Source organism: Trichechus manatus, unplaced genomic scaffold (assembly GCF_000243295.1).
Source record: "Trichechus manatus latirostris isolate Lorelei unplaced genomic scaffold, TriManLat1.0 scaffold00119, whole genome shotgun sequence".
NCBI lineage: Eukaryota > Metazoa > Chordata > Mammalia > Sirenia > Trichechidae > Trichechus > Trichechus manatus.
In genome coordinates, this window is record NW_004444055.1 from 7295356 (window position 1) to 7311586 (window position 16231).

Consider the following 16231-nt stretch of genomic DNA (forward strand, 5'->3'; position numbering starts at 1 on the left):
AAAGTTCAATGAGCAAAATTAAAAAGACCTCCTTATATTCTAGAATGAACATTTAAAACTTTGTAAATATATAGGAAATGGGAATGTAGAGCATTTTTACGGTTTCTTAAGCACATTAAACCATTTGATCCTTTGATAGCCATGTGGTGGTGGTTGTTAGCTGCAGTCTAGTTGGCCCCTGACTCGTGGCGACCCCATGCACGATGGAATGAAATGCTGGTTGCAGATTGTACTGTTGTGATCTGTAGGGTTTTCATTGGTTGATTTTTGGAAGTAGATCACCAGGACTTTCTTCCTCGTCTTAGTCTGGAAAATCCACTGAAACCTGTTCAGCGTAATAGCAACACGCAAGCCTCCACTGACAGATGGGGAATTGAACCTGTGTCTCCTGCATGGAAGGTGGGAATTCTACCACTGAACCACCAATGTCTCATAGGCTATGTGGTATTATCCTCTTCATGAAGGTGAAGGAACTTGAGATCTCTAGGCCTCAGAAACTTACCCAGGGTCATATATCTGGTAAATGAGAGCTGTGACCAAAAACTAGGTCTTCCTGTGTTAGTCCGGTACGTTTTCTGCTATATTTCCTTTACTGTAGGAGCATTTGAAAATTAAGTGGGACCACTTTCAGCCTTTGTAGATTTTATCGAAGTACAATTAAACATGTATGTGCAGCAAGAATAGCTCATAAGTTACGGAGAGCTGACACTCACTGAAATTCTTCTTGACATACTGAGTTGCTTTGAGTTGATTGTTGTTAACTTTGGCATCAGTCCTTATTGTATATTTGGAACTTCTGATTCTTTCCACATCTACAATTTTTCTTCTTGCAAAATGTCAGGTAATGAGTTTTCTAGTATTAATTATGCAGAAACTAACATTTTAGAGGCAATTCGGCAGTCATTTTTTATTAGTAGGCACTGTGGGGAACATGGTGATGAATAAAGTGTGGTTCCTGGACTTAAGGAACCTATGTAGACTTGTAGATAAAACACATCTATGGAAGTAACTGGAATATGACGTACAATATGAGGGTACAAACAAATGTCTGTGTAAGTGCAGAGTAAAAATTTTACTGAGCTTCTAGTTGAAATAAAATACAGTTTTCTCGAATTTTCCCTCCTGCCCATTTATGGAAAACTTAATTCTGTCTATCCTGCCTCTGCCTTCCCAGTTTGTTTCCTTTAGTGAAAGTGTACGTCACCTAGTGGTTTATGTTCAGAGAATACATTAAAAAAAAAATTAACCTAATTCATGCATAATTAGGAAGCTCCTCAGCAGTATCAAACAATAAATATATGTAAAGGATTTTTCCATTATTTTCTGATTTATTTTACTGAATGCTTCTCTGTATTAGCACAGGTAATTGAGAATTAATAAATCTTTTGAGATTTAAATTTTTAATTCTTTATACTTTGTTATTTTAATATGAATAGAATTTTGAGGCAGACATTTTGCTAAGCAATTTTTTGCATGTTAACAGTGAATTTTGTTAAGGGATTTTTTTATGCTTTAGGGTAAGAATTTGTATTCAGACCCCTAAATATATATAATCCTTGAGTAGAGGAGAGGTATTCAAAGATGGAAAACACAGACACACATGAATAATTGATGCAGGGGGCAAAGAAAAGGACTACAAAGAAGATATAGCAGTGTCATATGAAGTGTTGGTTGGAGCACGTGTCAAAAAGACAGTCCTTTCCCGTGATAGGGTTGGAGAGAAGGAGGGTAAAGATTTCATGGAAGAATAGCATTTGACTTTGAAGAATGAGTGGTATTTGAACAAAGTGGGGATAGCATTCCATACTGAAGTTATCGTAAAGGCATGGACAGAATAGTTATAGTCACGTATAGCAGAAGCAAGAGATTCTGTTGAGAGTAGATCCTTGGCTTTAGCCAAGATGTATTCAGAACTTGCTTTAAAAAAATATACTTTGAAAGATGAGCATTTTGATTAAGAAAAGTTAATTTTAAATTATTTTATATTTTATCACTAAACACTCCTCCTTTATGAACTATGCACTCCAACTACATTAACGTCTTTAGAATACCAATATACATTTTCTTACCTCTGGTCCTTGGCTGAGCCCTGGTGGTACAGTGGTTAAGAGCTTGGCTGCTAACTAAAAGGTTGGTAGTTTGAATCCTTTAGCTGCTCCTTGGAAACCCTATGGGGTGGTCCTACTCTGTTCAGTAGGGTGGCTGTAAGTTGGAATCAACTCGATGGCAACAAGTTTTTGCTTTGGTTTGGTCCTTGGTCCCTATTCTTCCCTCTGCAAGGAACATTGTACTCATCCCTTGTCAACTCCTACTTACTTTCTCATCCTTCAGAACAGCTTAGACATCATCTCCCGTGGAAATGCTTTCTTGATCCTCCTCAGTTATGTTATGTAGCCTGTCCATGTGCTCTTCTCTTTCCTGATACTTACCCATCCCTAACAGTGCTTATCCTCTGTTTTGGATTTATTTGTTTACTCTCTCACCAAACTGTACATACACTCATTAAGAGCAGGGGCTATATCTTAATTTGTTGTTGAATCCCTGGACCCTAGTACAGACCTAGTTCCTAAGAAAAACAGTAAATATTGGTTGAATGAGTGAAACTAGCTTTACATTTTTGTGAGGTCATATGCTGAAGTTTACTAAATCCATTTTACTGTTTGGGGTCTTTGCAGATGGAGTTTTATATTGTGTGTGTCATAAATCTACATATTCGTCTCTTCCAGATGACTATAATTGGTATGTATTAAAATTCAATTGAAAAAATAACAGTCTGTTAGCTATCTGAAATGATTTCATTTCTTGTTTTGTGATTCCTTTTCTGATTATTCTTTCTTTAATTTTGTTTTTAAAAAGTATTTCAATGAACTTATTTACCCAGTATCTGGGTTTATAAGTGTTTTAAATAAAAACCATTATCATTGTGTTTCAGTGAATACTTAGTCGTAAGACAGGCATGCTGTTAGAAGTGCTATGTTTTCTTCCCAAAGAATGCTTTAGCTTTCACAGAAAAGTTAGTTTTCATAGTTTTGTCTAACAGCTTATAGCTATTAATTTAAGCAGTTATTTAGCTTATCTTTTGTTTGACATTGAATGATCCTAAATTACAAATATTTAATTCACCGCCATTTATTTGGTACTTGCTCAACTCCAGTCACTATAGTGAAAACTAAGAATGACATATGAATAAGACATTATCTTTTTTTCCTCTATCACAGTATGTGATATGCAGAAACTGCCACATATTTTCTTAATCTGTGTTCCTTTTGTTGCAAATTTTAGTAAAAATACATTTTATTCCCTGTTGATGCTAGTTTTAATTTAAATTCTAGTTGTGCAGTTAGTAGATCTTAAGATAAATAATAATATCCATATGCCTACAAGAAAGACCAGTTAATATGACTATTACTCAAATTTACGCACCAACCTCTAAGGCCAAAGATGAAGAAATTGAAGATTTTTACCAACTTCTGCGGTCTGAAATTGATCGAACATGCAGTCAGGATGCGTTGATAATTACTGGTGATTGGAATGCAAAAGATGGAAGCAAAAAAGGATCGGTAGTTGGAAAATATGGCCTTGGTGATAGAAACGATGCCAGAGATCACATGATAAAATTTTGTAAGACCAACGACTTTTTCATTGCAAATACCTTTTTTCACCATCATAAACGGCGACTCTACATGTGGACCTTGCCAGATGGAATACACAGGAATCAAATTAACTACATCTGTGGAAAGAAATGATGGAAAAGCTCAGTATCATGAGTCAGAACCAGGCCAGGGGCTGATTGTGGAACAGACCCTCAACTGCTCATATGCAAGTTCAAGTTGAAACTGAACAAAATTAGAACAAGTCCACGAGAGCCAAAGTACAACCTCGAGCATATCCCACCGGAATTTAGAGACCATCTCAAGATTAGATTTGACGCGTTGAACACTAATGACCAAAGACCAGACAAGTTGTAGAATGATATCAAGGACATCGTACATGAAGAAAGCAAGAGATCATTAAAAAGACAGGAGAGAGGAGAGTGGAGCCAAGATGGCAGAGTAGTCAGATACTTCCTGTGGTCCCTCTCACAACAAGCACTCCAAAACACAAGTGAATCAATTATGTATGACAGTCTAGGAGCCCTGAATATCAAAGACAAAGTTGAGAAATCGGACTGAGTGGCAGGGGGAGGGAGTGACAGTTCAGAAGCAGTGAGACATTGCCAGACCTGACCTAACAGGCAGCGGCACCCTGCACACTGGATTGGCTGGCGTGCATGGTGAGGCAAGCATTCGTGCTCCGGACACGTTTTCCACATCAAGAGAGACCGAGCAGCAGAGAGTCTGCTCAAGCCTCCAGAACTGGTGAGAAACGGCGCTCAATCAGGGAAAGATAAGTACAAGTGTCTAACCTACTGCGCAGATCAAAAAAAAAAAAAAAACCCCCCTCCCCTTTTGAGAAGTACCTCTCTCCCATTTATCTGCCCCCTCCCTGCTCTGCTCCAGGTCTGGGTCCATCTTCGGCATTTGCTGTGCTCCCTGGGCCAGAAGTAGGACCCGTCGTGCGCACTGAGCCATTCTCCTGGTTTTGGAGAGGGAACAAACTAACAAACAGGAAAAAATAATCTACCAGTTCCCCTAAGCCAGGAACTCAGGACAGGCAAAGCCCCTTTGCGTAGGCACAGGCATAAGTGGTTCATGGAAATTGAATGCCTTTCACTCCTGCCTAGACCTGTGTGGGCCCATTTCAGCAGTGTGGGCCCATTTCAACAGTGTAGACCCTCATTAGCGTAGTACAAAGGGTATATACCTGAAGCCGATTTTCGTCTGTATCAGCTGTAATGGGGAGTGGCAGATTCGTGACATTCAACACTGTCCTGCCCATTAAGAAGGGTCCTCATCTACCCACATCAGGGGCCTGAGGACTGGTGAGTGTACCCACTCCACCGAGCCACCCACGACAAGGGTCCAAGAATAAGTGGTGACTCCCAGTCCTTACAGCCAACAGCTTTGGGTGCCCATAATCCAGCTGTAAACATGGTCTAGGGAACAAGGACACGTCTTCCACCCACACACTCGGGCAGCAGTTAGCCCCCTGCCTCAATCAGCATATGACCCCCTAATGCAGCCAGATACCTGTGCCTATTCCTATCACCCCTGCCCATCTAGGATTTAGATGAGAGCCTGCACCATACACTCGGTGACCAGTGACCTGGACACCTGAGCTGAATTCATACAAGAAAATTAAACAGACTCCTGGGCTTAAATACCTAGTAACAGCTCTAGCCACCTTGAGACAGGACGTGAGAGCTTCAAAGATGTCAGTAATCAAAGTAGCTCACATGACCAGCCTATTTGGGCATATCAAAACAAAACAAAACAAGCTAGGACGCAGTAAGCAAACATAAAATGAATAAATAAAACTTACTGATGGCTCAGAGACAACAGTCAATATCAAATCACATAAAGAGGCAGACCATGATGGCTTCAGCAAGCCACCAAAACAAAGATTCAAGAGACCTCCCAGAGGAAGAGCATCCCTTAGAATTACTGGAGGTAAAATTTAAAAGATTAATATACAGAACTTTTCAATAGATCAGGAAGCAGATCAGGCAAAACACAGACCAAGCCGAGGAACACACAGACAGAGCAATAGAGGAACTTAAGAAGGTTACACAAGAGCATAATGACAAATTTAACAGGCTGCAAGAATCCACAGAGAAATAGCAAACAGAAATCGAAAAGATTAACGATAAAATTCAGAACTAGACAACTCGATGTAAAGCCATAGGAAGAACTGAGGCAATGGAAGTCAGAATTAGTGAGATTGAAGACAAAGCACTTGGCACCAGCTTATTTGAGGAAAAATCGGATAAAACACGGTAAAAAGAAGAAACCCTAAGAATTATGTGGGACTTTATTAAGAGGAATAACCTATGGGTTATCAGAGTACCAGGAAAGGGGGGGATAACAGAAAATACAGAGAATTGTTGAAGATTTGTTGGCAGAAAACTTCCCTGATATCATGAAAGATGAGAAGATCACTATCCAAGAAGCTCACCGAACCTCACACAAGGTAGATCCTAAAAGAAAGTCACCCAGACATATTAGAATCAAATTAGCCAAAATTAAAGAGAGAATTTTAAGAGTGGTTAGGGATGAACGAAAAGCTATCTACACAGGAGACAATAAGACCCTGACTACTCAGAGTAGTAATAAGACTTAATAAGACTAACCTCAGCCTACTAAGCAGAAACCATGCAGGCAAGATGGCAATGGGATGACATATATAAAACCCTGAAGGAAAAAAATTGCCAGCCAAGAATTATATATCTAGAAATACTGTCTCTCAACTATGATGGCGAAATTAGGGCGTTTCCAGATAAAAGTTTAGTGAAATTGTAAAAACCAAACCCAAATTACAAGAAATACTAAAAGGAGTCCTCTGGTTAGGAAATCAGTAACATCAGATAACAACCCAAGACTAGAACACAGGACAGAGCAATCAGGTATCAACCAAGATAAGAAAGTCACAAAAATAAATCAAAGCTAAACCACTGAAAGTACGGAAACAGAGACGTCAGTATGTCAAAGATGAGAACATTAAAACAGAAAAGAGTGACTAAATAATGTACTCATAGATCTTTCATATGGAGAGGATGTCAAGGTGATATCAAGAAATGAAAGATTGGTTTAAACTTAAAATTATAAGGGTAAATATTAAGGTAGCCACAAAGGAAACTAACCATCCTACACATCAAAATAAAAAACAGGAAAAACATAAAGACTCAGCAAATACAAAATCAACAACAGTGAAAAACATGAAAAGAAAATACATAAAGAAAAATGACTCAGCACAGAAAATTAAGTGGAACAAAGAAACTGACAACAACACACACAAAAAAACACATCAGAATGACAGCACTAAACTCGTACCTATCAATAATTACGCTGAATGTAAATGGACTATAAATGTACCAATAAAGAGACAGAGAATGGCAGATTGGATACAAAAACACGAACCGTCTATATGCGGCCTACAAGAGACACACCTTAGACTTAAAGACACAAACAAACTAAAACTCAAAGGATAGAAAAAAATGTATCAAGCAAACAACATTCAGAAAAGAGCAGGAGTAGCAGTATTAATCTCTGACAAAATAGACTTTAAAGTAAAATCCACCACAAAGAATAAGGAAGGACACTACATAATGATTAAAGGGTCAATACACCAGGAGAACATAACTGTAGGAAATATTTACGCACCCAACAACAGGGCTCCAAAATACATAAACTCTAACAGCTCTGAAGAGAGAGACAGGCAGCTCCACAATAGTAGCAGGAGACTTCAACACACCACTTTTGGTGAAGGACAGGACATCCAGAAAGAAGCTCAAAGACACAGAAGATCTAAATGCCACAATCAACCAACTTCATCTCCTAGACATATACAGAACACTGCACCCAACAGCAGCCAAGTATATTTTCTTTTCCAATGCACATGGAACATTCTCCAGAATAGATCACATATTAGGCCATAAAGCAAACCTTAACAGAATCTAAAGCATCGAAATATTAACAAAGCATCTTTTCTGACCATAAAGCCATAAAAGTAGAAATCAACAGCAGAAAAAGCAAGGGAAAAAAATCAAACACATGGAAACTGAACAACACCTTGCTCAAAAACTACTGGGTTATAGAAGAAATTAAGGATAGAATAAAGAAATTCACAGAATCAAATGAGAATGCAAACACATCCTACAGGAACCTTTGGAACACCACAAAAGCAGTGCTCAGAGGTCAATTTATAGCAATAAATGAACATATCCAAAAAGACGAAAGGGCCAAAATCAAACATTAACCCTACAACTCAAACAGAAAGTAGCAAAAGAAGCCCATAGGTACCAGAAGAAAGGAAACAATAAAAATTAGAGCACAATTAAATGAAATAAAGAATAGAAAAACAAATGAAAGCATTAACAAGACCAAAATCTGGTTCTTTGAAAAGATCAACAAAATTGGTAAACCTTAGGCCAAACTGATAAAAGAAAAACAGGAGAGGAAGCAAATAACCAGAATAAGAAATGAGATGGGTGATATCACAACAGACCCAACTGGAATTAAGAGAATCATAACAGAATACTATGAAAAATTGTACTCCAACAGATTTAAAACCTAGAGGAAATGGATACATTTTTAGAAACTCACTACCTTACCTAAACTAACACAAACAGAGGTAGAACAACTAAATAAACTGGTAACAAAAGAAGAGATTGAAGAGATAATTTAAAAAATCCCAACAACAAAAACAACAACAAAAAGCCCTGGCCCTGACGCCTTCACTGGAGAATTCTACTAAACTTTCAGAGATGAGTTAATACCACTACTACTAAAGGTATTTCAGAGCATAGAAAAGGATAGAATATTCCTGAACTCATTCTGTGAAGCCAGCAGAACCCTGATACCAAAACCAGGTAAAAACCAAAACAAACCAAACCTGTTGCTGTCAGGTCAGTTCCGACTCATAGCAATCCTATAGGATGGAGTAGAACTGCCCCATAGTTTCCAAGGAGCACTGAGTGGATTTGAACTGCCGACGTTTTGGTTAGCAGACATAGCTCTTAACCACTACACCGTCAGGATTTCAAACCAGGTAAAGACACCACAAAAAAAATTACAGGCAAATATCCTTCAGCAACATAGACACAAAAATCCTCAACAAAATTCTAGCCAGTAGACTTCAACAGCATATCAAAAAAAAAATTCACCATGACCAAGTGGGATTTGTAGCAGGTATGCAGGGATGGTTCAATATTAGAAAAACAATCAATGTAATCCATTACATAAATAAAACAAAAAACAAGAACCACGTGATCTTATCAATTGATGCAGAAAAGGCATTTGACAAAGTCCAACACCCCTTCCTGATAAAAACTCTCAGCAAAATAGAAGGGAAATTCCTCAACACAGTAAAAGGCATTTATATGTACAAAGCCAACAACCAACATCATCCTAAATGGAGAGAGTTTGAAAGCATTCCCGTTGAGAATGGGAACCAGACAAGGATGCCCTTTATCACCACTCTTTTTCAAGAATGTGCTGGAGGTCATAGCCTGAACAATTAGGCTAGAAAAAGAAATAAAGGGCATCCAAATTGGTAAGGAAGAGGGAAAAATATCCTTATTTGCAGATGATATGATCTTATACACAGAAAACCCCCAAAGAATCCACAAGAAAACTACTAGAACTAATAGAAGATTTCAGCAAAGTATCAGGATACAAAATAAACATACAAAAATCAGTTGGATTCCTTTACACCAACAAAGGGAACCTCAAAGAGGAAATCACCAAATTAATACCATTTACAGTAGCCCCCAAGAAGATAAAATACTTAGGAATAAATCTAACCAGAGACGTAAAAGACCTATTCAATGAAAACTGCAAGGCTGTACTTCAAGAAACCACAAGAGATTTGCATAAGTGGAAAAACGTACCTTGCTCTTAGATAGAAGACTCGATATTGTGAAAATGTCAGTTCTACCCAAAGCAATCTACAGATACAACAAAATCCCGATCCAAATTCCAATGACATTTTTTAATGAGATGGGGAAACAAATCACCAACTTCATACGGAAAGGCAGGAGGCCCCGGATAAGTAAGCATCACTGATGTTGAAGAACAAAGTGGAAGGCCTCACACTACCTGATTTTAGAACCTATTATACCACCATGGTAGTCAGAACAGCCTGGTGGTGGTACAACAACAGATACATAGACCAATGGAACAGAATTGAGAATTCAGATGTAAATTCATCCACTTGTGAGCAGCTGATACTTGAGAAGTGCTCAAATTCCATTAAATGGGAAAAGACAGCCTCTTTAACAAATGGAGCTGGCATAACTGGATATCCATCTGCAAAAAATTGAAACAAGACCTATACCTCACACCATGCACAAAAACTAACTCAAAATGGATCAAAGACCTACATGTAAAATCTAAAATGATAAAGATCATGCAAGAAAAAATAGGGACAATGCTAGAAGCTGTAATAATGGCATAAGCAGAATACAAAATATAACTCACAATGCACAAACACCAGAAGAGAAACTAGATAACTGGAAGCTCCTAAAAATCAAATGCTTATGCTTATCTAAAGACCTCACCAAAAGAGTACAAAGAAAACCTACAGACTGGGAAAAAAATTTTGGCTACAACATATCCAATCAGGGTCTGATCTTTAAAGTCTACAAGGTATTGCAAAACCTCAATAACAAAAAGACAAATAAACCAGCTAAAAACTGGGCAAAGGATATGAACTGGCACTTAACCAAAGAAGGCATTCAGGCGGCTGGCAGATACATGAGGAAATGCTCACGATCATTAGCCATTCGAGAAACGCAAATCAGAACTACAATGAGATACCATCTCACCCTAACAAGGCTAACATTAATTCAAAAAACACAAAATAATAAATGTTGGAGAGGTTGTGAAGAGGCTGGGACACTTATACATTGCTGCTGGGAATGTAAAATGGTAGAACCACTTTGGAAATTGATTTGGCACTTCCTTAAGAGGCTAGAAATAGAAGTACCATACGATCCAGCATCCCACTCCTCTGAATATATCCTAGAGAAATAAGAGGTGTCACACGAATAGATATATGCACACCCATGTTCGTTGCAGCACTGTTCATAATAGCAAAAAGATGGAAACAACCTAGGTGCCTATCAGTGGACGAATCTATAAGCAAATTATGTTATGTTCACACAATGAGTACTATGTATTTTTACAATGATGAATCCCTGAAACATAACATGGATGAATCTGGAAGGCATTATGCTGAGTGAAATCAGTCAGTCGTCAAAGGACAGGTATTGTAGGAGACCACTACTAGAAGAACTCAAGAAAAGGTTTAGACATAGAAGAAAACATTCTTTAATGGTTACGAGGGTGTGGAGTGTGGGAGAGGAGAATTCACTAACTAGATAGTAGAAAAGAATTAGCTTAGGTGAAGGGAAGGACAACACACAACACGGGAAATCAGCACAGCTTGACTAAACCAAAAGCTAAGAAGTTTCCTGAACACAACCAAACACTTCAAGGGACAGTGTAGCAGGGGTGGGGATCTGGGGACCATGGTTTCAGGGGATATCTAGGTCAACTGGCATAACAAAGCTTAAGAAAACATTCTGCATCGCACTTTGGTGACTGGTGTCTGGGGTCTTAAAAGCTAGCGAGTGGCCATCTAAGCTGCATCAATTGGTCCCAACCCTCTTGGAGCGAAGGAGAATGAAGAACGTGAAAGACTAAAGGAAAATAATTAGCCCAAGAGACAAAAGGGGCTACATAACCGGAGACTCCATCACCCTGAGACCAGAAGAACTAGATGGTGCTCGGCTACCACCAAATACCGCCCTGACAGGAAACACAACAGAGAGTCCCTGATGGAGCAGGGAAAAGTGAGGTGCAGAACTCAAATTCTAATAAAAAGTCCAGATCTAATGGTCTAACTGAGACTGGAGGAATCCCAGAAGACATGAGACCTGGACTCTGTATTAACCCAGAACTAAAACCATCCCTGAAGCCAACTCGTCAAACAAAGAATAGACTGGACTATAAGATATAAAATGATACTTGTGAAGACTGTGCTTCTTAGTTCAAGTAGATGCACGAGACTAAATGGGTACCTCCTGTCTGTAGGTGAGATGAGAAGGCAGAAAGGGACAGGAGCTGGTTGAATGGACACGGAGTCTGGGGTGGAAAGGAGGAATGTGTGGTCACATTATAGGGATAACAACTAGGGTCATATAGTGATGTGTTTATAAATTTTTTAGGAGAGATTAACCTGAGCTGTTAACTTTCACCTAAAGCACAATTAAAAAAAAAAAGACAATTCACAATGTAGAATCATGGTGATTTAGCAGTTTTTAGCCAATCTGTGAAAAGGTGAAACTTTTAATGATTTTACCCATTTGTAATGTCAGTATGTACTGCTGATTCTGTAACATTCCTTGGACTCAGGCAGACATGCTTGTCCATTTCCCACTTTGCCTCTTGGAACATACACCAAATAAAATCTTTCCTCCTGCTTTACTATAACTTTGTTATGATTTTACCCTAGGGCACAACGTAGTAAAAAAATGAATGAAGGACTTGAATAGACATATCTTCAAAGTGGCTATGCAAATGGCCAACAAGCACACGAAAAGATGCTCAACTTCATCAGCTATTAGGGAGATGCAAATGAAAACGACAGTGAGATAGCACCTCACCCCCATTATAATGGGGATGATTAAAAAAAATGGAAAACAATAGATGTTGGCAAGATTGTGGAGAAGCTGGAACCCTTGTTCATTGCTGATGGGAATGTAAAATGGTACAGCTGCTGTGAATAACAGATTGGTGGTTTCTCACAAAGTTGAACATAGAACCACTGTAAACCCAAAAAACTAAACCCGTTGCCGTCAAGTCCATTCTGACTCATAGTGACCCTGTAGGATAAAGTGGAACTGCCTCATAGAGTTTCCAAGGAGCGCTTGGTGGATTCAAACTAATGGCCTTTTGGTTTGCAACTGTAACACTTAACTACTATGCCAGTAATGTTTCCAGAACCACCGTACGACCCAGTAATCCCAGTCCTGGGTATATACCCAAAAAATGTGAAAGCAGGAGTGCAAACAGAAACATATACACCAATGTTCATTGCAACGTTTTTCAAAGTAGCCAAAACGTGAAAACCAAAATGTCCAAAAAAGGTGAATGGATAAACAAAATGTGATATACAGACACAGTGGAATGTTACACAGCCATAAAGAGAAACGAAGTCCTGATGCATGCCACAATAATGGATGAACCTTGAAAATACGCTGAGTGAAATAAATCAGCTGCAAAAGGACAAATCCTGTATGGTTCGACTTATATGAAATATCTAGAACAGACAAATATATGAAGACCAAAGTTCATCAGTGGTTACAAGGGATGAGTCTGAAGGGGAAATGGAGGGGGGGCGGGGGGATACTGCTTAAGTGGTAAAGTTTCTATTAAGGGTGATGAAAAAATTTGGAATCATAGAATAGTGGTTATTGCTCAACAAGGTGAATGTAATTAACATCGCTGAATTATACAAATAAAACTGGTGGAAATGACAAATGTTTTGTTACACAGATTTCACAAAAATAAAAATTTTTTAAAGAAAAAATCGAGAGAAAGACTAAAGTAGATGTCAGAAGAGACTCTGAAACTTGCTCTTGAACGTCGAGTAGCTAAAGCAAAAGGAAAAAATGGTGAAGTAAAAGCTGAACAGATTTTAAGGGGTGGCTCAAGAAGACAAAGTGAGTTATTATGATGACATGTGCAAAGACCTGGAGATAGAAAAACAAAAGAGAAGAACACACTCAACATTTCTCAAGCTGAAAGAACTGAAGAAAAAATTCAAGGCTCGAGTTGCAATAGTGAAGGATTCTATGGGGAAAATATACTATGCAGGAAGCATCAAATGAAGACGGATGGAATATACCAAAAAGAATTGGTCGATGTTGAACTGTTTCAGGAGGTAGTATATGATCAGAAACTGATGGTACTGAAGGAAGAAGTCCAAGCTGCACTGAAGGCACTGGCAAAAAACAAGGCTCCAGGAATTGACAGAATACCAATTAAGATGTTGCCACAAATGGATGCAGTGCTGAAGTGCTCACTTGTCTATGCCAAGAAATTTGGAAGACTGCTACCTGGCCAACCAACTGGAAGAGATCCATAATATGCCTGTTCCCAAGAAAGGTGATCCCACCAAATGTGGAAATGATTGAACAATATCATTAATATCACACGCAAGCAAAATTTTGCTGAAGATCATTCAGAAGTGCCTGCAGCAGTATATCAACAGGGAACTGCCAAAAATTCAAGCCGTATTTAGAAGAGGATGCGGAACCAGGGATATCATTGCTGATGTCAGATGGATCCTGGCTGAAAGTCGGGAATACCAGAAAGATATTTACCTGTGTTTTATTAACTATGCACAGGCATTCAACTGTGTGGATCATAAGCGATGATGTATAACATTGCGAAGAATGGGAATTCCGGAACACTTAATTGTGCTCATGAGGAACCTGTACATGGATCAAGAGGCAGTCCTTTGAACAGAGCAAGGGGATACTGCATGTTTTAAAGTCAGGAAAGGTGTGCTATATGCCTAGCAAATAATCCAAGAAGCTGGACTGTATGAAGAAGAACGGGGCATCAGGATAGGAGGAAGACTCATTAACAACCTGCGTTATGTAGATGACACAACCTTGCTTGCTGAAAATGAAGAGGACTTGAAGCACTTACTGATGAAGGTCAATGACCACAGCCTGAAGTATGGGTTATACCTCAACATAAAGAAAACAGAAATCCTCACAAGTAGACCAATAAGCAACATCCTGATAAACAGAAAGATTGAAGTTGTCAAGGATTTTATTTTACTTGGATCCACAATCAACACCCATGGAAACGGCAAGTCAGGAAATCAGAAGACGCATTGTATTGGGCAAATCTGCTGCAAAAGACCTTTTTAAAGTGTTGAAAAACAAAGCTGTCACCTTGAGGACTAAGGTGGGCCTGACTCAAGCCGTGGGGTTTTCAATTGCCTCATATGCATGTGAAAACTGGATGATGAATAAGGAAGATCGAAGAATTGACACCTGTGAATTCTGGTGTTGGTGGAGAATATTGAATATACCATGAACTACCGAAAGAATGAACAAATCTCTCTTGGAAGAAGTACAACCAGAATTCTTAGAATTAAGGATGGTGAGACTAAGTCTCACGTACTTTGAACGTTTTATCAGGAAGGATCAGTCCCTGGAGAAGGATATTATGCTTGGTAAAGTAGAGGGTCAGCGAAAAAGAGGAAGACCCTCAACGAGATGGATTGACGCAGTGGCTGCAACAATGGGCACAAGCATAGCAACGATTGTGAGGATGACACAGGACCGGGCAGTGTTTTGTTCTGCTGTGCATAGGGTTGCTATGATTCGGAACTGACTTGACACCACCTAACAACAACAAGAAGATAAATAATGGTGAAATTGGAGTAGGTAACACTTTTTGAACCTAGTAAGATTGAGTCTTTAATGTTTTGCATTATGTAAAACTCCATCCTTCACCAAAAATCATTTGATGGATATGATATTCATTGTAGCCATATTACAGTATTCAATTTTAAAATCGTGGTAAAACAAACCTTGTGTCTTCCTATTCTCTTTTAGCTAAAATATAATTTATAATTTAATTGACAGCCTGGTTCAAGTCTGATTGGCCTTGAAATCCTAGAAACTTGAATTTTACAGGCATCTAGAGAACACATAAGTTAGATAAAAGCTGAAATTTTGCTTCTTAGAATGCATATGGATCTAAATACGTTAGCAGTTGACAGGGTCTTTGGAAAACCGGCTTAGTTATTTGGTACCTAAAGGAGTGAGATCCAGCCAGAATATTCCTGGAAGAAGTATTCAGAGGAGTTTGCCCAAAATGTGTTCTTCTGAGGGATATTAATGGAGGGAAGGGATAATATTCAGTAGTTTCCAAATTTATTTGACCACAGAACCCTTTTTATGGAAAGTTTCTTGAAGTTCTACTGTTCTACCAAAGGCGTTTGGGGAAATGCTGGCTTAGAAAAAGTGCTCAGCTTCCATCTTTATGACTGAAAATTCAGATGATTCTTTACCTGGGAGATTTTGTCCTTTGCTGATCCTCAGCTTTAGTAATTGAGCTATGTAATGTCCTTCTTGCAACTTTTTAAAGGTCTTTTTTCAGACACGGAAAAATATTTCTAACAATACTTATGAAATTCTCTTCCAAAGAGGTTGGTTGGGTAAAAGCATAAACAATTTAAGGAATACTTTGGATAAAATAGTGCTGGTGTAAGGGTTTTTCTTGGTAGTTAAGCTGACATATTATTTAGAATGGTCTGATTTGTCCCCTATGATATATGGGTATCAGATTTGCCAGTCTAGTTATGTAGTATCTTCTCTTTAGGAATTTGTGGTTAATTGGTTTTAGCTCTAAGAATAATCATTTTGCCATGAATACAGTATAACATTGTTTCTAAAATATTCTTTTTTAGCAAGGTAGAGCTTGCTTTGACATCTGATGGCAGGACGATAGTATGCTACCACCCTTCTGTGGACATTCCATATGAACACACAAAAGTATGTATGAGAAAATGTCTTGTTTTAAATTTGCTGTTAGAAACGTTTACA

At 38.5% G+C, this 16231-nt stretch overlaps 1 protein-coding gene across 7 annotated transcripts in view; it reads left to right on the forward strand.

Moving 5' to 3' along the window:
• The window catches only part of MRPL42 (mitochondrial ribosomal protein L42), a 102389-nt gene that overhangs the window by 3603 nt on the left and 82555 nt on the right, over positions 1-16231 (forward strand). For 6 of the 7 annotated variants that reach the window (XM_023738565.1, XM_023738566.1, XM_023738563.1 and 3 more), the window contains 2 exons: positions 2676-2739; positions 16096-16180. In XM_023738565.1, coding sequence (XP_023594333.1) covers positions 2676-2739; positions 16096-16180 — 149 coding nt within the window. Of the gene's footprint in view, positions 1-355; positions 400-2675; positions 2740-16095; positions 16181-16231 lie in introns of those variants that run through there. The other variant, XM_023738567.1, reaches the window with a different exon arrangement.